General features: G+C 38.0%; 1 protein-coding gene across 4 annotated transcripts in view; it reads right to left on the bottom strand.

Annotated features, from left to right (window-relative positions):
• Positions 1-22,983, bottom strand: part of uso1 (USO1 vesicle transport factor) — a 35,858-nt gene that overhangs the window by 5,472 nt on the left and 7,403 nt on the right. For 2 of the 4 annotated variants that reach the window (XM_081361734.1, XM_081361733.1), the window contains 12 exons: positions 13,216-13,271; positions 13,005-13,125; positions 12,725-12,903; positions 12,003-12,143; positions 8,722-8,810; positions 8,469-8,623; positions 6,948-7,153; positions 6,106-6,126; positions 2,879-2,989; positions 2,397-2,515; positions 975-1,156; positions 234-355 (listed from right to left, as the gene is read on the bottom strand). In XM_081361734.1, the coding sequence (XP_081217860.1) occupies positions 234-355; positions 975-1,156; positions 2,397-2,515; positions 2,879-2,989; positions 6,106-6,126; positions 6,948-7,153; positions 8,469-8,623; positions 8,722-8,810; positions 12,003-12,143; positions 12,725-12,903; positions 13,005-13,125; positions 13,216-13,271 (1,502 nt within the window). The remainder of the gene's footprint in view (positions 1-233; positions 356-974; positions 1,157-2,396; positions 2,516-2,878; positions 2,990-6,105; positions 6,127-6,947; positions 7,154-8,468; positions 8,624-8,721; positions 8,811-12,002; positions 12,144-12,724; positions 12,904-13,004; positions 13,126-13,215; positions 13,272-22,983) is intronic. The other 2 variants (XM_081361736.1, XM_081361735.1) reach the window with 1 other exon arrangement.

Genomic DNA, 22,983 nt, shown 5'->3' with positions numbered 1-22,983 from the left:
TATTTTCTTTTTCAACACTGCTCATGATTTTCATATAAAATAGACTGATGAAGTATGCAAACTGTTGTTACACCATGAATAACCCAAGGCAAATTAATACTGTTATATATATAACTTAAAATATCACTAGGTTTAGTTTGAAACATTGCATTCTGACAAATGTGAGAATGTGATATAGTTTGATGCAGTATAATTATTATTATAATATATATATATATATATATATATTTTACCTGTTCTCTGATCAACTCTTTGTACTGGGTGACAATGCTGTCATGCTGTTCTAGTGTTTTCTTCACCTCTTCTTCCTTTTTCTCTTCCTCGCTTGACTTAAGCACTGCTTTTGTTATCATTCCTATGAACAACAAAAAGAACCGCAAACATGAAAAATAAACCTTTTACCTGAACGGATCATATGAGTTATCAAATTCACATAGCGCTTCTTTAAGGTACAGAAATAAAATGGACCGTTTAATTCTGAGGAACAGAGGGAGCATGGAAGAAAATAATGAATGAACATATTTTTGGTGCAAAGAATTAACAGTGGACTTCAGAGAAAGAAAAAAATACAATAATAATAAAAACACATTGTCTCTTAAGGATGTAGTTATTACTTGTCATTGTGCGAAATACAAGTTATTAACATCCGTCTTCAGTGATCCATTTCCAGTTACTTCTAATCTGAAACATTTTGATCAGACGATTGCTTTCAATTAAAGCTGAGCCTCGCCAGTAAAGTTTAAAACCCTTGTTTTTACATAAGGATTATGTACATTAGTAGGTGAACCTTTAATGTTGGATAGGGCACATTAGGATAGCTTTGCACCCCTGGTGGTATGAGTGACTACATTTCAAAAGGTCTGAATCCCATTTACACCTGAATTTATGACCATGCACTTGTGACTGGATCACCGACATATGTTAATAACAATGGAAAAGAGGTCTTACTTTGTGTTCAGGACTCCAAAACTAACCTTCTAACTCTTTAACAAGTTTGGTGAACTCATGATCAAAAAGCATGTGTTCTGGGGTGGAAAAGGCTGGCTGAGGTTTCTGAGCAGCACGAGAATACAGTTCGTGTTTGGTTATAAAGCCCAACTTCTCCACAAAGTTTTCCTTCCCTATGCGCTTCTCAATCAACTGCTTCAGCTTTTCTCTGTGAAGAGGAAAATATATTTTGTGTAACACAGATAGTGAAGGAGGCTCAACACTTAAAGGGTTAGTTCACCCAAAAATGAAAATTCTGTCAGTAATTACTCACCCTCATGTTGTTCCAACCGCGTAAGACCTTCGTTCATCTTCGGAACACAAATTAAGATATTTTTGATGAAATCTGAGCCATGTCTCACTCCTCCATAGGCTGCTTTGTGACCGAAACTTGCTGGCCCAGAAAAGTTATTAAAGAGATCGTTAATATAGTCCAAGTGACTCCAGTGGCTCAATCTTAAGTATATCAATCGACGAGAATACTTTTTGTGCGCAAAAACGAACAAAAAGAACGACTTTATTCCACTTTTCATTTCCTTCTCTCTGGACCTCTAGTTGGTTCGCGTAGTGTTTTTGCGCAGCGCGTCTGTGTTACACGTCACCACGTAGGCTCACTATTGGCCGACGCCGGTCATGTGTGTGATGCGTGATGACGTGCAACACAGACGCGCAGCGCAAAAACACTACGAGGCCCAGAGAGAAGGAAATGAAAAGTGGAATAAAGTCGTTATTTTTGTTTGTTTTTGCGCACAAAAAGTATTCTCGTCGCTTGATATACTTAAGATTGAGCCACTGGAGTCACTTGGACTATATTGACGATCTCTTTAATGACTTTTCTGGGCCAGCAAGTTTCGGTCACATAGCAGCCTACGGAGGAGTGAGACATGGCTCAGATTTCATCTAAAAATATCTTAATTTGTGTTCCGAAGATGAACGAAGGTCTTACGCGGTTGGAACAACATGAGGGTGAGTAATTACTGACAGAATTTTCATTTTTGGGTGAACTAACCCTTTAATGACGGCGCTGGGGGAATTGTTATAAATTGTAACATGTTCATTTATGAAATAAAATGACTTTTTTTTCTATTTTAAAGTGTTATTTATTCCTGTGATAGCAAAGCTGAACACATTATAGGAATACTTTTTGTCTATCTGCTTTCTAAAAAAAACAAAAAAAAAAAAACACCAACAGTATACAGGTTCAATACTCAAAGACACAGTACTACATAGCCTGGCTGTGCTGTTCTATTCTATTCACAAATTGTCAAAACCAACACTTACACGTGTGATGTGTTAATCTATTGAATACAATTTATTTATGTGCACTTTAATTATCAAAAAGTTTAGTCATGGATCATTTTAATATCAGCTGACAGCTTTAGTTATAAATAAATAAATTAAGAACATACTTGGTGTAATTCTCTAAGCTGTTGTCATTATAGTAGATACAGATCCCCAACAACAGAGCACACAGACCCTGAACCAGTCGCTCATCCTCACCCAGGTTTTCTGAAATTTGACCTGTCAGCTGAACACATCATTTAAGGAAACACAACACAGTATCTGACAAACAGGTAACTATACTCAAAATGACACGAGCCATAAAAACACAGACAAGTTTACACTTGCTGTACTGTAATCTGAAAAGATTGAAAATGTAATGTGGTTGCTGTGATGTAATTTAATGCATACCAAGCTGTGATCAGAACTACCCTACATTACAGAGTTAAACATAAGTAAAAAATAAAGTCGCTCTGTGAATCATTAACTAAGATTCAAACTTTTTATCATCACGATACCAATACAATACACTGTTTGTGATAGTATATCAACTATATAAATCAGGTGTGTGTGTGTGTGTGTGTGTGTGTATGTATGGATAAAAGGATACAAAGGGAACATTGTCTTGATTGTGCAGGAAGTGCATGACAGCGATTGGACAGTTACTAATCCAAGTGCAGAGCAACATGAGGAGACCGACCTTCGTCTGCACCCTACTGCCCTGAACACAGAAAAAAAACACAATTATACAGTCTTGATCACACACTCATACTGCCATAAACATTTATATTGAGCTAACAAACAACTTTAACATCTAAGAAATGAGCAAATAAATTGATAAAGAAACTACTGCAAGAAACAAGTCGATTAACATTGTAAAATTTAAATTTTAAGTCCTTTTAGACAGTATTTCCAAGGTTCTCCAAATCGTATTTGCTAATTTCAGCAGAAATACAATAAATAGCAAAACTGTCAGAACTTGTTTTTGACCTGTTTTGCTTGCAATTAAGATCTTATCTGATCTTACATAAGATGTTTGTGACCAAAGGATTTCCCACTAATTAGTCTACAGATAATAAATATAATGAAAACTTAATTTAAAAATGTTTGTTGGCAAATTCTATTCAACATCTATGAGCTGTCGAAAAACAGGCACAAATAGTGTGCTATTTGTTAGGACTAGTTTTGATTTCAAATTTCGAGTGGCCTAAAAACCAAAGGTAACACTTTAGTTTAGAGTCCAATTCTCACTATTACCTAGGTGTTTATTAGCATGCATATGATATTGGCTGTTAATTAGTACTGCATGCATTATGCATGACCATATTCTACATCCCTTAATCCTACCCAATACCTAAACTTAACTACCTTACTAACTATTAATAAGCAGTAATTCACCGTTTATAGTTAATATAGTCATAGTTAATAGTTAGTTAATAGGGAGAGTTGGACCCTAATCTTTTTTAAAAAAAATGTATTCGTTTTTTAGGATAAAATGCCATCAGTATAATTGCAACACAAACACAAACACAAAATCTGAAGTGTCTCAATGTAAAATGTGGTCTAAATACAAAGACAACCTTAAAAGGATGACAAGAGTTGCATTCCAAATGGTGTGCTAATTATACTATGCACTTACACTATCAACTCTACCATAGAGTAGTGTCATGTCAAATGGAACATTTAACATTTTTACTACACAGAAGAATTCACAGTTTTTCAATTAAATTTCTTTTCAAATGCACGTGATGTGTTGCCATTAGTACTTGTACAAGCCTTTCCACTTCTTGAAGAAAGTGGTAACCACTGAGTGCATCAAGTGTTTAAAATACCACTTTGTATTTTTGAAGAACTACAACATCCAAGTACTCGTAGCACACTACATGTCACTATTTTTCAGTGTAAACAGTGTGAACAATACTTACACTCCCTTCAAAGGTTTGGTCCTGGTAATATTTATTTATTTATTTATGTAAAAAAAATAAAATAAAAAAAAAAATAAAGTATTTTATGCCCACCAAGGCTGCATTTAATAACAGTGATATTGTAAAATATTACAATTTAAAATAACTGTTTTTTTTTTTTATTATATTCCTGTGATGGCAAATCTGCATTTTAATTTACTTCAGTCACACAATCCTTCAGAAATCATTCTTATACGCTGATTTAGTGCTCAAGATACAGTTTATATCATCAACGTTGAAAACAGCTGTTCTGCTTAATATTTATGTCGGAACCATGATACTTTTTTTTTTTTTTTTTTTTTTTTAAAGAACAGCATTTATTTGACTTTGAAATCTTTTGTAACATCATAAATGTCTTTACTGCCATTATTGATCAATTTAATGCATCCTTGATTAATGAAAGTATTACTATCTTTCAAAAAAGTTCACTTCTGAACGGTATTGTATATTATAAAATGGTTATAATATGGCGTTTAAAAGGGACTATGAAAGTTTCCATTCAAACACTATGGAGAGGGTTTTATTTAAAAACATCATCGTCTGTAAGGGCTAGCTTATAAGAACTGTTAGTTTTAGGGGTAAAAAAAGGCATAATGGAAATTTATAAGTAATTATTAACTTTTCAACAAGATAAGAATTATCAACAAGATAACTAAGATGTTCATAAAAACAATTTGCAAAAAGCAAAACAGGAAAGTACTGGGCAGCAGAAAAAGCAATCAGGAATAGTTTTGAGAAGAGATGCACCGGTGTATCGGACGATTTTTGATCAATTTAAAACAATCTGCATATCGGCTGTAGAAAGAGGCAGATTTAACAAACCAATGGTTTATTGACTGCATGAAGGCACAGAGTTGTACAATGTCTGTTGCATAACCCGTTTTTATTTGGGTAAAATAACTAAATACTTGCCAAAACAAAATTAAATCTGTATAAAATACAGCAGAGCTTCACAATAAGGACTGCCATCAGGCCAGTGCTGCATCTTCATGAAAATGTATCCTTTCCAAATGTTTTTAAGCCTTGCGAATTTAAACATTCAAGTGCAAGACGATGCGAAAGAGAACACAATTCTACTTACTGTTTGAGAAGTTTTGTGTGCGCATACATCCAAAGCACGTGCCGGGAAAGCTGATCAAATACTTAATCGAGTTCTCTTTCAATTCTTCGGTTCTGTCTTGTGTACCAGTATATTGGATCTGTGCAGCTCTTAGACAGCAGCGCAGCAGGAATAGTAGGCTGCTTTGTGTTTTAACTCTTTCACCACTAGGATTTTTTTTTTAACAAAGTTAAAAAACTACGCCAGCATTTTTGTTCTGTTGTATTTATGCATTTATGTTGGCATGTTTATTGTTAAATGGATTCAATCAACGTTCAAAAGAAATTATTTTATGCAGCAATAAACTAGCTAGTATATCTTGATGCATGTGTTTTTGAACTATGTTTACATGATCAAAACAGTAATCTATTTTAATGATAAGTTCAAATAACAAGTGGCAAATACTGTATCGGAATTGGCCAATAGTTGTTTGATAAAATCGGTATCGGACAAAAAAATGACAATCTTATCGGTGCATCTCTAGTTTTGAGTGAATATTTAGTCATAAACTCATTGGACTGAAAGGGGTGAATAACAGTACAGATTTCTGTCCGAAACTTCTGTCTCTTCCAGAATAAGCCCGAAAGACCATAGCATGCAGCCAGCAGTTGAAAATAAACGGTCAAAGCCAGGGCTGCCAGGGTCAGTAAGGGAACACAACAAACAGGGCAGAAACAGCAAACAGAAGGAACACAAAACACCTAATGAACCCCCATTGTGGAAATGAGGCCAAGCCACACCATCACATTAAACTGTCCACACTCAGATACTCACCCTCCGGTCGAGCTTATCACCCTGCAAAAACCACAGCACAGTTCACTTTGATATTCAGTGACAACCACAAGCTACCATTCCCATACGAGTTCAGAATGTCCCCAAATCTTGGGAAACCTTGCCCAGAACTGTCGAAAAAACAGCTTAGACCAGCATGAACGTTTAAGATGGTTGAGGCTGGTTTATGCTGGTTTGGTGCTGGTCTAGCGGGTGGAAAGCCATGCTGCTGGTTGAAAAAGTTGCTATTGATGTTTAGCCTGAGAACAAACTAGCAAATCAACACCCCATGGAGTAGATCAGCAACTAGGGGTGTGTGATATTGACAGAAAATGATATCTCATTCTCAAAATTTTCTGAGTCTCTTTATGACTGATTCATTGAGTCATTCGTTTATTTGATTCGGGAAGAAAAAAAGCTAATTTATTTAGGAACAAAAAACCACTGTGTATAGCTCGGAGACACACCAGTTCACGAAAAAGAACAAAACAGACAATATTGACAATATGGTGTCTAAAATATAACTTAATTTTAACATATTGTGATAATGATTTTATACAACAGTTCAATAAACATTTGCAATCATGCTGATATTCAGGGGAAAATAGTTACTTACTTACTTGTATGATATTGCTTAAATACCTATCACACACCCCTACCAGCAACCAAAACACAACATATTCTCGTCTTTTCAACAGACAGTGTCCAAAAAGACAGATATGGTAGAATTACTGAGGCAAAACATTAAAAACCCCAAAAGGTTTAATAGCCCTGACTAACGTCAATGAGCCCAATTAAACCCAAAATGTTGACTAAACACACATTATAAGTTTGAGAATGGGTACCTGGGACAGGATGTTGGTGCACTGCTGCAGAAGGGAAACGGGTGGCTTGCCCAGACTGGTGGCCAACTGTACCCGCAGTAGCTGCTCTTTCTGGGTGAGGTTATCCTGCAGCGCATGAGCCAGAGCCACAGCGGCACACCAGTTTGACAGAGAGTCTGCTGAGAACAGACCTCCACATAACAGCTGTCCCGCTGAAATAGAGTTAGCTGAGGGACAGAAAAAACAATATTAATGTATTATCTGACGATTACTTTTCGATTAATCTGAAAAAATCTAAAATGTATTATCCATTAACCATTATCCATTATTTTAAACAATATTATTCCATATCCTGCCCAATGCGGTCCTCCAAAAAAATGTGTAATATAAAGCCTATGAAATCATATATAGTGAATGTATCTATGTAGGCTATGCTGTACATTATAAGCAAAAAACTAAATTTTAAACCTAAAAACAACTGATTGCTTACTATTTTAAAGCAGAAATTAAAACGACTAAATTAAAAATAAAATAAAAAAAACAAAAGCACAAAATCTAACTATGAGGAACACATTCACTTGTATGAACATAGTATTTATATTACATTAATGGGCTATTCCAACATTAGTGCCTTTGCTGTTACTGTTCTCATAAATATGATTACTTGTGTTACATGTATATTTTTAAACCTACACCTAATTTCTAAAAAAAAATCTTTTTTTAGCAAAATGTATATTTTAGTCAGAATTATTGCGCTCCTATTCTACTGCGCTCTGTCTGTTTGACGTGCACGTTCATTGAAGTCTGTGAAGTTTAACAAGATGCTTGTTGTCAGAATATGCAAAATGGAAATATTTGCCGGAATTTCTAACATTTCCAGATGAGGATTTAACCATAAAATGAAAGTTATGCGCTGAGGAAATGCGCTGTGCCAAAGGCATTAAACAGCACACACATCTGTCAAAGTGCGAGAGGGCAAGACGTGGGAAACGCTTATGCTTTAGTTTGAACTGCTTAAGTTATTAACATAAAGCATTCTCATGTTTCGGACAACTTAGATCATATACCTTTCCCGCAGCAGCTCACTCTGTGTCCTCCGCTATTTTCCATATGCATTTTGTCCATAGAAATGGGTTATTCTCTACTGTAAAGCGACGTAACTGACTGTTGGTTTCCGGGCACAGCGCACTATGAACCGTGACTAATCAATAATCAAATGAGTTTTTTGATTAGTATTTTCGTTACCCAACTCAGATGTCCAAAGTGCTGGTGCGTAAATATATGGCAGAAAATATATGTATAAAAAAATATATATATTTTTTTATTTATATTATTATTGTGCCTTGGTAACACAAAGTGCATTAGTTTTACTTTACATGTAATTCTAAATGTATTTGGTACTTACAGGTGACTATACACAGAAGAAAAAATTGTCTTCCTGCTGTCACCATGTATAAAATAAGTGCAACTGAAGTCATATGATCCATGAACAGTCTGCACCAACTAATGGCAGAACTAAGCGACTAGTCGGGCAACCCTTACCATCTATAGTGGAGGGCAGCAGTGTGGCTACAATCTCCCCTTGTCCTTTATGGTTCTTGTACAGGAAGCATTGGAAGCAGTAAAGTACAGCACAGCGGAGAACAAATGGCTGTCTCTCATTCACCATTGACATGAGAAGAACCACAATTGCAGGCCTGAAGAAAACAGTCAACAAGTTCATATTCTCAACTCTTTACCAGAAAATACTTTTTTTGATTATCGGTTCAAAGACAGTACAAAGGACAAACCAGACCTTGGTGGATTGGATGGTGCATTAACAGATGCGAAGTAGTCCTGATTTACTTCAGATCCACGTATGACCTCAGACACAGTATTGATGGTCTGTACAAGAAAGACAAATAGAAAAAAGTTTCAACATTTCAGTGGTACATTAAAAACCGTTAAAACCGGTAACATTTAAGAAACATTATGCAGTTCTGTGCAATACATTTTTTTCAAAACAGATTTTTAGAACTGAATGCTGCACTGGTAGCACATAACATGTTTTTGAATTCCACTGTGCTACTTTTCCATTGTTCTCCATGTAAAAATTAACTAGACGGTGGTTTTTAAACATTGTGTGCATGACATGGCATTCTTAAAACATGCATTTAAGCTAAAATAAGTTCAACTTTCTCAATACCATTTTTCCAATCCACTGCTCGTGTCTTGCGTTTTTCAATGCAAAAATGTGATCTGTGTGAATGGCCACTTTATAAGGGCTCAATAGTGATCCACTTCTTTGAGCAGTGGTCTAAATATCTAGTTATCTACATTGGTTGCTATAGTAATGACACATGCATCATTGTGTCAAGTGGCTTGAACAATTGAGAGCAGCAAGAAAGCTAAGAGTAGAGAGAAAACTGGACATTTTGCTTCTGTTCATGTCTTTTGTATGGAGCTGTGGAATATAATAGTTTTTGATGATTAATCGTGATGCTGTTGTGATCGATTCGAATCGATTTTTAAAAACTGTGATTACATAGGCCTGTCATACATACAGTATAATGGAATGTTTTATTGTAAATAAAGTACTCTACTATAGGCTACATTAATAAAAATGCTGCGTATGTCCTTCGTAAGCAAAGCACTTGTGTCTGATGTTTCGGTTTACACAAAAAGAACATGCATGAATGAGAAAATAAAGTGTGGGATGTGCTTGTTGCTAAACAGAGTTATTTAAGTGCTTCAAGCCACACAAAGATCTCAATGCGTTACTCGCACTGACTGACACAGTCAGACTCAGGCCTCGTCTACACTGTCAGTGAAATGTGACCCAATTCCGACTTTTTGCTCATATGTGACACAGATCGGATGTGTTCAATGACCGTGTAAACCGGAAAAAAACGCATGCATTCGTATATTTCGAGATCGGTATCAGGCCTCGTTCATATGTGGAAATAAATATGTGCATATGTGCCAATGTGACTGTCATGTTAAACAGGCAGATCGTATTTTCTGAGGCATTAGGCAAAGTACCCGCGGTCTAATGACGAGAGCAACCCCGATGCGCATCTGCAAAGGGACTGATGGCCCGACGAAACGTTGTGTCATCGTAGGAGAGGAATGTGGACAAACGTTGACACAGCATATCAAAGGCTTGCTCATCCTAAAATTTTGGACCCACTGCTCCTCCTTAAAGCCCGCCACAATATGCTCCCACCAGTCCTGAGATCTCTCTCGCACACAATAACTGAAACATGCGCAGGCTGCAATGACGGCCCTTTTCGTCCTCCTCCGCCTCAAAATCATGGTGATGTTTGGCAAACTTTGCATATATCGCAGAGCTAGTACCAAGCCTATTTCCTGTTCGTCAATTAATCGGATATGGGTCACAATTGAAAGAACGTGTAAACAGACGGTCAAAAACAAATAAATCGGATATAGGCAACACATCAGAATTGGGCATCAAGACCTGCAGTGTAAACGAGGCCTCAGACAGCATGCGATCACAAATTCAGTTCTCTTTAGCGGCATATTGCGCTTGAAACTTCAATTTTCATAATATCCATCTTGGCGAGTATTCACGTAAACATTGTCTGTTTCATCTTAAGTGAACGTAAACAGTTGGGGGAAAAAATCTGATGTGTAACATTATCCGTACATTAGGTCTTAATATAATAAACCTGGTGCTGATCAAACAACAAAAGAAAAAAGGGAATCATTCACTGCTTTTGATTGAATAACTTTAGTAGCTTTATTAATAATCAATTTATTTATAACTAATACACTAAAGACTATGCAGTGAATACTTTTAAATTTGATTATTAAATGTCTGTATAATTTCTCACTTGAATGCTTCTGTTAAATGGATATGAAATGATCAAATGTAATGCACTGGTAATTTCATTTGTTTCTTGGATTGTTAATAACATCTTTGTTCTTATTTTTAATAACAAAGACAAAAAAAAAAAAACATATTGTGATTACTAACATATTAAGAATTATTAATAAAAGATTTGGAGGAAGAGCAGTATCGAGAATCACTTTATAATAGAATCGTTTCCCTCTGAATCGTGAGGCAAGTGAAGATTCACACCTCTATTGTACACATCACATCTCACAATGGTTCTGAACTCATGACATGCATGAGAGAACACAGGCAATGGAGGAAATACTGGTCGACTAATAGATGTTTTCGATCGCCGATATCTTAGAGAACAGGGTTGCTGATATCATGATATCTTTTTAATTTAAAGACAGTAAAAACACATGCATAACAATTAGTGAACCATTTACTAAATTAGAAATTAATAATCTGTAAATGTTGAACTTGATAGAAAAAAATCTGTAAAATAACATTTTTACCTTAGATCGCAACTTTCACGATGTAAACATACTATTACAGTATTTTTCACAATTTTTTTTTAAATATGAATAAAAAGGAAGTAAACACTGTAACCAACAGTTACAGTTTTTTACACTTTTTTCCTGAACATAGAACATACCGAACCGTATCGAAACCCTAAAACCGTGATACAACCTGAGCTGTGAGTCATGTGAACCGTTACTCCGCTAGTACACACATTGTTATGCGTGCACGCTTCACAAGATCTCACAGCTGGATTGCCTGAAGTTTACAAGGTTTCATAAATTAAATGTTAATTAGATATTCGAAGACTCGGTCGACCACTAGAGGAAACACTGTAGTCTGCATTTATACTTTTGGATAATGAATGACAAAACAAACAAACAGATTTTCTGATCTGACTCTTCACTTCAGTTTGAAATCCATTGATCATAATAGATCACTGGGCTGTTAAACTGAAATTATTACACGTTTTCCAAACAATTTGTCGTAATTTTCCTCAGTAACACAGTCCACTGATGTATGCATATACAGCCTGATTTTTGCGTTAGCCCAAACTTGTGCGCATGTGATTTGAATGCTCAGAAACAAAGTCACTACATTGCATACATACATCAGTGTTCACGGTCAGTGGAATATACTTTAACTGTGTGCTATATGGAGCAGAACGCAGGCCTTTAGTGTAAACAAGGCCAATGAGAATAAGATTCTGAGAATAATCTGACCTCTGTGAGGATGTCTGCAGGAACACCTGTGGCCATGAGGATGGTACACAGCTGCTGGAGGAGACCACACTGGAACATGGCTTTCTGACAGCTGGCAGTAGCCCCTGGAGAGTTCACTGGAGAAACCATCACTCGCACCAGCTACAGAGACAAAACACAACTAGAGATTTTAACTCAACAGCACATAACAAACAAAACAATACTTACTGACTTGCTTCTATAAAGTGGCAAAAGAAGAAGAAGAAGAAGGAGAAGTAGAGGAAGAAGAGGAGGAGGTTACAGCAAGGTCTCATTTGTTAACATTAGTTAAAAAAATGAACTAACAATGAGAAATATATTTTTAAAGCATTTATTAATCTTTGTTAAATCCATTTTTCATTGTTCGTTCATGTTAGTTCACAGTGCATTAACAAATGTTAACAAATACAACTTTGGATTTTAATAATGCATTTGTAAATGGTGAAATTATCATTGACTAAGATTAATAAATGCTGTAGAAGTATTGTTAATTGTTAGATCATATTAACTAATATGGTTACAAGTAATGTTAAATTAAATCTTATTGCAAAGTATACCAATAATGTATAACCAATAATATTTAACCATTCATTTAATCTGTATAAAAACATCCAGTTTACTGTGTGTGTGTGTGTGTGTGTGTGTGTGTGTGTGTGTGTGTGTGAGAATTGTGACACATATTAAATGGATTCTTCATTTCAGACCTGCAGCATTAGATGGAGGTTGGTGACCTTCTGCGCTGACCAGCCAGAGTTGTCATCCCCAACCTCAAACCACGGCTTCATCTTTTGTATATAGGAGCCTTCTTTAAAGAAATTCTGGTTGGAGCTATTGTTTTTCAGGAGGTTGAGCAACAATAGGAGACAGTCCTCCACCACAATACCTGTGAGGTGAATAGGGACCTTAATACACAATCTTGCCACCTTTGGAAATTCACGAGTGTCCTTCTCCATTTTAAATTAAAAGGGATTGTTAACTGCATACCTCCATCACTAGAACCTTCCTCTGTGATGATATCAAGAAGTCTCTCAAATGCATTTTCAAAGGCCACAATTTTCTGAATTGCTGCGTTGCCTTTGGTGAGCTGCTGCAGCAGTAGGAGACCCTTAATGGAAAAAGGTCAAATTGATTAATTTAATTTCAACAGAGACTTCCTGTATGAACACTCATGGTAATGTAGAGCAATAACACTTACATCATTACGGATAACTTCTCTGGAGTCAGCTAGGAGATCCATTAACCTGGACACTCCTGCAGAGTAAGAAAAAAAAATCAACATTAGAAACTAGATATTGATAAAATAATCCAAACAGCCTTAAAGAATGATAGTGCTTAATGCGGAGCCGAAGTCACCAGGTAGCATAGATTTCAACCTAAGTGACAGTAGACACCATATTTAACTTGACACAAATGAATAAAAGTGAATGAGGAATAGAAACACAGTGTTTGCATAACACTGAAAACATGCCTTTCCACAAATTTCTTAAATGTTTTAAAATGTCATTTAGTCCTGTGATGGTAAAGCTTGATTTTCAGCAGCCATTACTCTAGTCTTAAGTGTCACATGATCCTTCACAATCACTTTAATATGCTGATTTGGTGGTCAAGACATTTTTCTATCAATGTTGAAAACACTTGTGCTGATTAATATTTTGTGGAAACTGATGGTCAAGAGAATCTGCTGAAGTTCAAACTGAGCATCAGAATGGGGAAGAAAGATGATTTAAGTTGCTTTGATTGTGGCAGGGTTGTAGGTGCCCGACGGGCTGGTCTGAGTATTTCAGGGATTTTCATGCACAACCATCTCTAGGGCTTACAAAGAATTTAGTAGGGAGGTTAAGCCCAAAAAATAGGCCTTTGACTTCAAGTCATGATGCAAAGGTCCCCTTTGGTATGGAAGTACCTTAGGGTCATACAAATAAATTTATCCTAAGACACAAGTGAGATCACACTTTGTATCAGAAATAAACAGGTCTTTTCAAAAATGGCCGCCAATGCGCCGAAAATACTCTAGAGCCCATATCTTTGCTTCTGTTATCTCTATAATGACAAATTTGGTGTCAAAGTGTACATTTTTGGGGTCAAGGAATCCAATAAAATTGGTTTCAAGTTTAAAAAAACAAAAATGTTCCCCATACCATGACAATTGGTGGTAAATATGCACATTTCACATAAAAATTGTGTCATCAGAGTGACTTTACTTATCTTTTCCTTCAAAAACTTTAATTTTGTATTAAAGCAGTGCAGCTACTTCTGTACATTACATTTGTCCTAAGTAGCATGAGATTTCGACCAGTCAGGAGTAGCCTATAGCAAATCAGTTCCTGCAACAACACATCTCATCTGCACCAGGAGCTGTGACAGCTGTTGAAGGTCAGAGGTGACAGGTTAACACTTTGAGGTTCGTATGACTTTATCATTAAATAGAAAAATGTGTTAGATAACTAATAACTAGCTAGCTAGTAACTAGTTAGCTTCATTATAACTAGGTCGCTAGTAACTGGTTAGCTTCATCATAACTAGCTAGTGACTAGTTAGCGTCATTTTTGTTGAAGCAAGTTAGTTAGCTTCATTATTTGATCGATGTTTACTTTTACGAATGTTAAAAGCTGAAAAAGCTTGTTAATGCTCATATGATCTATCTTATGATGTTAAAGCAACTTCATTTCTTTTTTCAGATTAGCCATAATGGAATGCCCTGACTGGAGTTTATGCTTCCTATGTCAGTCCGCCCTAAAGATTGAAAAAACATTAGATCCCTCTTCATCATTCAAACTGAGAAACAATCCTGAAAGATTGAAATCATGTTACAAAGAAGCTTTAGATAACATCCAGGAGCTGAATGCATTAGGGGATCTGCCTGAGTTTATAGTGGACATTAGTGGTGGTAGTCAGGATGTAGTTCAGCTGATGATTCAAAATCCTATGGTGTGGCACAAAAGCTGCAGAAATGCGATTGATAAACAAAATGTTGAGAGAGAAAGAAAAAGAAAAAAGCATGAAGAGTCTGTGAACCCAGTAAAAACACAGCGCATGAGTGACAAGTCCACCACACTCGCTTTACCCAGACCCTCAACATAATCATGTGAACTATTCGATAAACCGTGTCTCTTCTTCTGTGGTGAAGTGGGCAAAAAAAAGGAACTGAGGAGGGCTGCCACCCTTGGCTTGGATAGAAAAGTGAAAGAATGTGCTCAGGTGGTGGGTGACAGGCATCTATTGGCTGAACTAGCTGCTGGTAACATGGTTGCTATTAATGCTGTTTATCATTGTGCATGCCTGACTAGGCTCTACGGAGGGGGCCCTTGTTCCCATGAGAGAACAGGGCGTGCGCATCTATTTCGACGACTGGCTCATACTAGCACACTCTCGAGATCAGTTATGCAAACACAGGGACCTCGTGCTCAGGCACCTCAGCCAGTTGGGTCTTCTGGTCAACTGGGAGAAGAGCAAACTCGCCCCCATGCAGAGGATCTCTTTTCTCGGTATGGAATTGGATTCGGTCGCACAGACAGCGCACCTCACAGAGCAACGCGCTCAGTCGGTGCTGAACTGCTTGAAGTCAAGTCAAGTCAAGTATATTTGTATAGCGCTTTTCACAATACAGATTGTATCAAAGCAGCTTTACAGAGACAAGCGTATAATTTAAGGTAACAGAGATTGTTTTGGCTTTACAGACGCCTCTGCCACCGGCTGGGGTGCCACGTACAATGGGCATGCAGTGTCAGGGGTGTGGACGGGCCCTCAACTGCATTGGCACATCAACTGCCTCGAGTTGCTAGCAGTATGTCTCGCTCTGAGCCACTTAAAGAGGCCGCTACAGGGCAGAGATGTGCTGGTCTGTACGGACAAGACTCTGAGGGAGGACCTTCTGACTCAGAGACGGGGCACCCTATGGCACTCGCGTCCGGACCTCTGGAAACTTCATCTCTGGTTCTAGGTGACTTACCCCCAGAGGTAATTAACACCATCACTTCTGCAAGGGCGCCGTCCACGAGATGTGTGCCTTGAAGTGGAACCTGTTCGTCGAGTGGTTTTCTTCTCGCCGAGAGAACCCCCGAAGATGTTCGATAGGGTCCGTGCTTTCCTTTTTGCAGCAAGGGTTGGAGCGAAGGCTGTCTCCCTCCACCCTCAAAGTACATGCTGCCGCTATTTCAGCTTATAACGACCACATAGATGGCAAATCAGTTGGAAAGCACGACCTGGTTGTCAGGTTCCTTAGGGGGGCGAGACGGTTAAACCCTCTTCGTCCCCCCTCCATACCCTCTTGGGACCTTTCCCTGGTGCTTCAAGCTCTTCAGGATGCTCCCTTTGAGATTTTGCACTCAGCAGACTTAAAGCTTCTCTCTTTGAAGACTTTGCTGCTGATTGCACTGGCCTCTATCAAGAGGGTAGGGGGCCTGCAAGCATTTTCGGTGGACGAATCGTTCCTATAGTTCGGGCCGGGTGACAACCATGTTGTACTGAGACCCCGGCCTGGCTATGTGCCCAAGGTTCCCACCACTCCCTTCAGAGATCAGGTGTTAGGCTGGGTTCCATATGTGTGACCCTATGGGGATTCCATATGTGTATACTTCCACGGCTGCTCCTAATCGAAGCCCCGTGTCTTTCCCTTGGGCTAAGTTACCCAATATTCATATGCAGTACAACCTTCGGGCTAGTCCATATGTATTTTTTCACATAACTCCCTCGAAGAAAGTGGCTTCCGCATCGTTCCCCTTCCATAGAAAGGGCACGGTTTCCCAGTGTTATTCAATAATCTCGCTGTATGGGTTATCACAGAACAACAGTGACAGATACGCTCTGTGTAAGCCCTTTCCTATCGTCCATCCAGGCAAGAAGGGGTACAGGCTTACACCGGGCACTGGATGGGGTGCAGCAGATGTGGCGCTTTGATAGGGATTCCTATCAGTCGGTCACGACATACGTCGAGAGTGACCGACCGATAAGGGAACGTCTCAATTACATATGGTAACCCTCATTCCCTGAGGCAGGTAATGGAGACGTACATCCCATCGTCACATCTGCTGCTGCCCATCGGGGCGGCCAGCTTACCAGGCTTGGCTCCTCAGCAAAAAAGGAGCTCACCTCGCACATGCTGCTCATTATATACCTGCGTTGCGAGGCTTAACAGCTGATGCAAATGACTGCATGCCAATGTGTTTTGGCTCATTTTAGTTTTACTCGAAGTAGATTGGCCTCTCTAGCGAGATTCCTATCAGTCGGTCACGACGTACGTCTCCGTTCCCTCCCTCGGGGAACGAGGGTTACCATATGTAACTGAGATGTTTTGCCATTTGGCTGTAAAGAATGTTTACCGGTACAGAAGGTTACTAACGTTTACTCTATTGAAGGTTTTTGATAACAGACTGCACACTAGGGTCATCTTTATTCCTTGTGTTGTGAGGACTTTGTGGACTTTAACCCTCTGGGGACCAAGCTGTTTTTGGGGTCCTTGAGATGTTCTGACATGCCTTGACATTTGTGCTTTTTTCAGTTAATTATAAACATGTTAATGGCAAAGGTGTAAATTCACTCTATATAGCACAAACAGGGCTACCATAATATGCGAGCAACGTGTATGTAGATGTTTGTATTTTTAAGAGAATAATGTTTATGCGTGGTTATTGGAAAAAATTAAAATGAAAGTTGCTGAATTAAGAACACAAAACACATATTAAATATGTGTCCACAAGACTTTTGACTAATGGATGTTTTCCCTTTTAGTTCTAGCTTTAAAATGATGTAAAAATAGTCTTGCTTTATCGTTCACAAAAAAAAATACATTGATTTAAATGGTGTAAAACAGGTTTTGCTTGGAAAGGCAATATGCGAGGGGGAGGAGTAGTTTACACCTTAGATTAAGGTGTCCCACCCACTCTGAATAATGACTCTGCATAATTAGCCATTCATTCAGGTGTGACACTGACTGAGCCACAATGCAAGGACAAAAGATGTATTTAGAAGACTTATATTGACCATTTAAGATTTCGCTTACATCTCTCTTGTAAATATGTTTTACTATTTTATTAAAAATGTTACAATTACAACAATAATTACAATTTCAACAATATTTCAACTGTACTCTTTCTTTATATATATATATAGCCTATATATAAAAAAAAAAGATTATAGGCCTACATTTTATCATATGTATTCATTAGTTTGAATATAGCCAACATTGGAACATCTAACATCTTAGTCTATGAATTTATTTTTGACAAAAATAGTATTTTTTTTTGCAGTTTAATATGTTGATTATACAAATACATTTTATTTCAACATAACAATATTATTCCATTCGATTTTTACTCATCTCAGTAGGCTATAGCAAAGCAGTTTATTCTTTCACACACAGACGCGCGATTCATATTTAGGCTAAACAGTCTTTACAAATATGTCCCCTACATTCATCTCACAGAAAGGCGAGTCATATTATAGAAATGCGATTCATCTTTTTGCGGTTTGCATAGGCCTACACTAACGTTATTCCATAACGTTATTCCACACGTGAGAAAAGAAAACAGCCTACCTCACTCCTCAGCGGAATCTGCTCCTCATATCAGGAGATATTGCTCCTCATATCAGCACTGTTCTGAGGAATCTTTTCTCCATAAGGTAGGCTATATTATGCCTCACTCGATCGCGACGCGCTTTGTTTACAGCTGATGTGGGCGTTTCACACCCCTCAGAATTTGCGTTTGAATAGCACGCGCTCTCCGGGGAGTGGTCACATTACTGTGAATTAGCTCGTAATGAGCTCGACTGGATTCGCTCTCTTTTTATACAAATTACAGAAGCTGAGAATATTTGTTTTTTATATAAATGACTTCATTTAACAGATGCGATCTCAAGCTTTATGCCCGTGGGTCTGTTTGCCTGTTTGACTGAATTTTCGCGGAGTTATAGATCATTTTCGAACGCGTTTCAAATGGGAGTTTACTGACAGAGAGAAGGGAGAAATCGCATCATGTTAATTTTTCTTTATTTGTCAAAAAGCAAAACACTTTATTTTTATTGTGAGTATACAGAAAAAAAATAGAAACTGAACAGGATCGATTGATGTATTACACGAAAATGAAAGATCAAAATTAACAGAGCATTTAGTGTTTATTTTCATTGCTAAAAAAAAAAAACGAGCAAAACGCGCCGGCGCGTTCTTGGTCCCCAGAGGGTTAATAAATCTCACATTTGGTTAACTGATTTTGAGTGAATGTACCCTATGTTGCACCCTGACCCCAGTCCACCTAGGGCAGGGCTATTCAATTCAATCATCTCCATCTGGCCCAAAGGCACCCCAACCTCCCTCCGCCTCTTTTCCTGGTGGTGTGGCTACATTTGGTTAGATATGCGAGGGGCCATAGTGGCGTGTGCAGCTGTACGTCTATACGCACTGTCTATACGCGTACCATGAGCGCTCCGACTAACCTGAGAAACGTTTTCAGTCCGAAAATTTCAGCAGTTATTATGTGTGTCCCGTATTTCTGTCGACTGAACCAGCGATACCAATCATTTGTGAATGGTGCGAATCTTTTGTTCTATCTTTGGTTCAATTATTTCCTTTCCATGAATTGGCCAAATGCGCTTGCATAATGGTCTGAAACGATTCAGATTCGTTCGGACCGCTCTGTCACTGAATCATCTGAAGCTGTTTCTCGGTCAGTAACAACAAATATAGAACAAATAGCGCTGTTTTCAGTTTAGTTTCAGTTCAACTCGCAGTTTAGTTTACTTTGAACTGCGCAGCACCGCCCAGTGGATAACGGAACGCAAGCTTAAAGGAGTTGCGTTTACTCCCAGTTCTGGACACTATTATTAAACAGCATTGCGACATCCAGTGAGAAGTTGTTCAATTCGTCACACCTCTGTTACAGACCACAAATCACTCGATGATTTAACTAGTTTTAAATCAGATGAAGCAGCCTCAACGTGCCATGAACAAAGTTAAAAGACTTTAAATCCCCTAATCACCACCTTTACAAACATTTACCATGAATGTACTGTAGTAATTTACTATGGTTTGGGCAGAAATATGGAATATTTATACTGAATACTATCTTATAGTCATTTATATTGCAGTAGATTAATTAGGTGGGTAAAGGAATATACAATTAATTTTGTGTATAGTTTTTAGGGATTTTGTTATACAGTGGTAGTGAGTAGCCATGCATGGTTTTGCCTGTGGTTATCACGTATCACTGTCAGAATATTTTCATTTAAGCCTATAATAATTATAAATAAAATAATTCTTACCAATACCTATGATCTTGTATAATTCATATTTTTGTACATAGCTGTAAATAAGTTATTTATGAAAGACTCATAAATCTGCATACTGTTGGGGTACCACATTTCCAAGTATTTACAATACTTTTTTAGGTTTACTTTAGCTTATTTATTGATACTGTTATGTTTCAATAAGTAATAAATAATGTTTCAATAAATAAGCTAACCACCGGCCCTCCTCAACATTCCGATTTAATAATCCGGCCCTCGAATGAAGCTAATTGAATAGCCCTGACCTAGGGGCATAACATTACTCACTTTTCACTTTATTTCACTTTATTTAATTCACTTCATATAGTATAGCAGTACATAAGTCAAGTCTCAACTCTTGTTTAAGACATTGTGCATATGCAAAAAATATGCTTAATCCAATATAGAATGGTAATGCCTGAAAGTTCTGTTTTCTCCGATTTGAGGTACAGTGGATAACTTTGGTTATACCAGCTACAATCCTCTAGATAGAAAGGTCATCTTGGACTTAAATTGAAGCTTATAAACTTGGGAAGTTTTTCATGTACATTTGAGGCAGTGATATATATAATAAAATGCTTGAAAATTATCACTTTTGATGACAATTTGTCAGGCGGACAGCCATTTTTTTGTCTTTTGGGGTATGTTGAGGGTGATATTTGACAGCAAAAAGGCAGCAATCCCCAGAATCTTTTTTTGCTAGTTTCCCCTATGTGTCAGGATACATCATGCAAGATTGTAGGGTTATACGGCCATTTATGTAGCTGCAGTACCTTAATATTCACAATTACATCATTCCGCCAAAAGCTTTTCCCAAAAAGGGTGTTTTTTGGCCCCTGAGACCAAACGGGGCCGAGTTGGGGGTGATTGTTATCAACTTGTGATGGCCCAAGGTATAAGATATGTCAGAAACATTCTCGTGAAAGAGAACCTTGAAGCCGGAGTATGGATCTCATGGGCTGCAGATTATGCCAGCATCACAGAGGCTACTTCACCTCCCCCATCCAAATCATACATGTTGTGTTTGGCATGCGGTTTTTGATAAAAAATTGCATACTTCACCTCCAATTGTCATGGTAAGGACAACATTATTGTTTTTTAGTCTTGGAACCTAATTTTTTGGACTCCTTGACCCCAAAAACGTACACGTTGATACCAAATTTGTCATTATAGATATAACAGAAGCAAAGATATGGGCCTCTCAAGTATGGTCGGCGGCCATTTTTAAAAAATGTGCGTATATAAGATACAAAATGTGATCTCACTTGTGTCTTAGGATAAATTTATTTCTATGGCCCTAAGGTACTTCCATACCAAAGGGGACCTTTGCATCATGACTTGAAGTCAAAAGTCACTTAACCTCCCTACTAATTGTCCAGAAAAGAGAAAATATCCAGTGAGCAGCAGTTCTGTGGGAGAAAATGGCTTGTAAATGCCAGAGGTCAGAGGGGAATGACCAGACTGGCTCGAGCTGATAGAAAAGCAACACTAACTCAAATAATCACTTGTTACAGAAGAGCACAAAACGTCAAACCTTGAAGCAGATGGGCTACAGCAGAAGAAGATCACACCGGGTGCCACTCCTGTCAGCTAAGAAAAGGAAACTGAGGCTACAACTTGCACAGGCTTACCAAAATTGGACAAAAGAAGATTGGAAAGATGTTGCCTGGTCTGATGAGTTTCGATTTCTGCTGTGTCATTCAGATGGTAGGGTCAGAATTAAGCGTAAACAACATGAATCAAGATGCTTGTATCAATGTTTCAGGCTGCTGGTGGTGTAATGGTGTGGAGGATATTATCCTGGCACACATTGGGCCCCTTAGTACCAACTGAGCATCACTTAAATGCCACAGCCAAACTGAGGATTGTTGCTGATGCTGACAATGCTCAGCCTTTTATGACCACATCTTCTGATGCCTACTTTCAGCAGGAAAACAGAGATGGTCCTAAATGCAGAACATGAAATCCACGGGGAGGAGTCGGATCCAGATCCAACTCCTCCCACCTTACATACCTAAACCTACCAATCTCCACCCCCTGATCCCTAAACCCACCAATCTCCACCCCTTATACAAGATCCGACTCCTCCCCCCGGATCTTGTGTACTGCATTGAGGTGCTACTGGGAAAACACGCCATGTCACAAAGCTCAAATCATCTCAAATTGGTTTCTTCAACATTACAATGAGCTCACTATCCTCAAAGGCCTCCACAGTCACAAGATCTCAATCCAATAGAACATCTTTGGGATGTGGTGGAACAGGAGATTTGCATTATTGATGTGCAGCCGACAAATCTGAAGCAACTGCATGATGTCAATATGGACCAAAATCTCTGAGGAATCTCTTAGCACCTTGTTGAATCTATGCCACGAAGAATTAAGGCAGTTCTGAAGGCAAAAGGGAGTCCAACCCGGTACTAGCAATATAAATATATAGCACTCACATGACATGGCTGTCACTCTGGACATACCACAATCAAGTACAAATGAAGTCTTTAACCACTAAAACCTACCCTCAAGCCACATATTAACTTGTATGGCTGCCTTGATTTTTGGGAGTGGCACATACTCAGGGATTAAATGAACAAAAGGGTGCTGCAGTTTTGCCATGCCACTCACTTTCAGTATATATTGGATGTTATATTTCAAGCAAGCAGTGCAACATCAGCACATCCCAAAAATGTTAATGACCACCAATGTTGCTGGT

The sequence above is a fragment of the Scardinius erythrophthalmus genome (genome assembly GCF_964197995.2).
Source record: "Scardinius erythrophthalmus genome assembly, chromosome: 3".
NCBI classification, from domain to species: domain Eukaryota; kingdom Metazoa; phylum Chordata; class Actinopteri; order Cypriniformes; family Leuciscidae; genus Scardinius; species Scardinius erythrophthalmus.
This window is presented reverse-complemented; position numbering and strand designations above follow the sequence as displayed.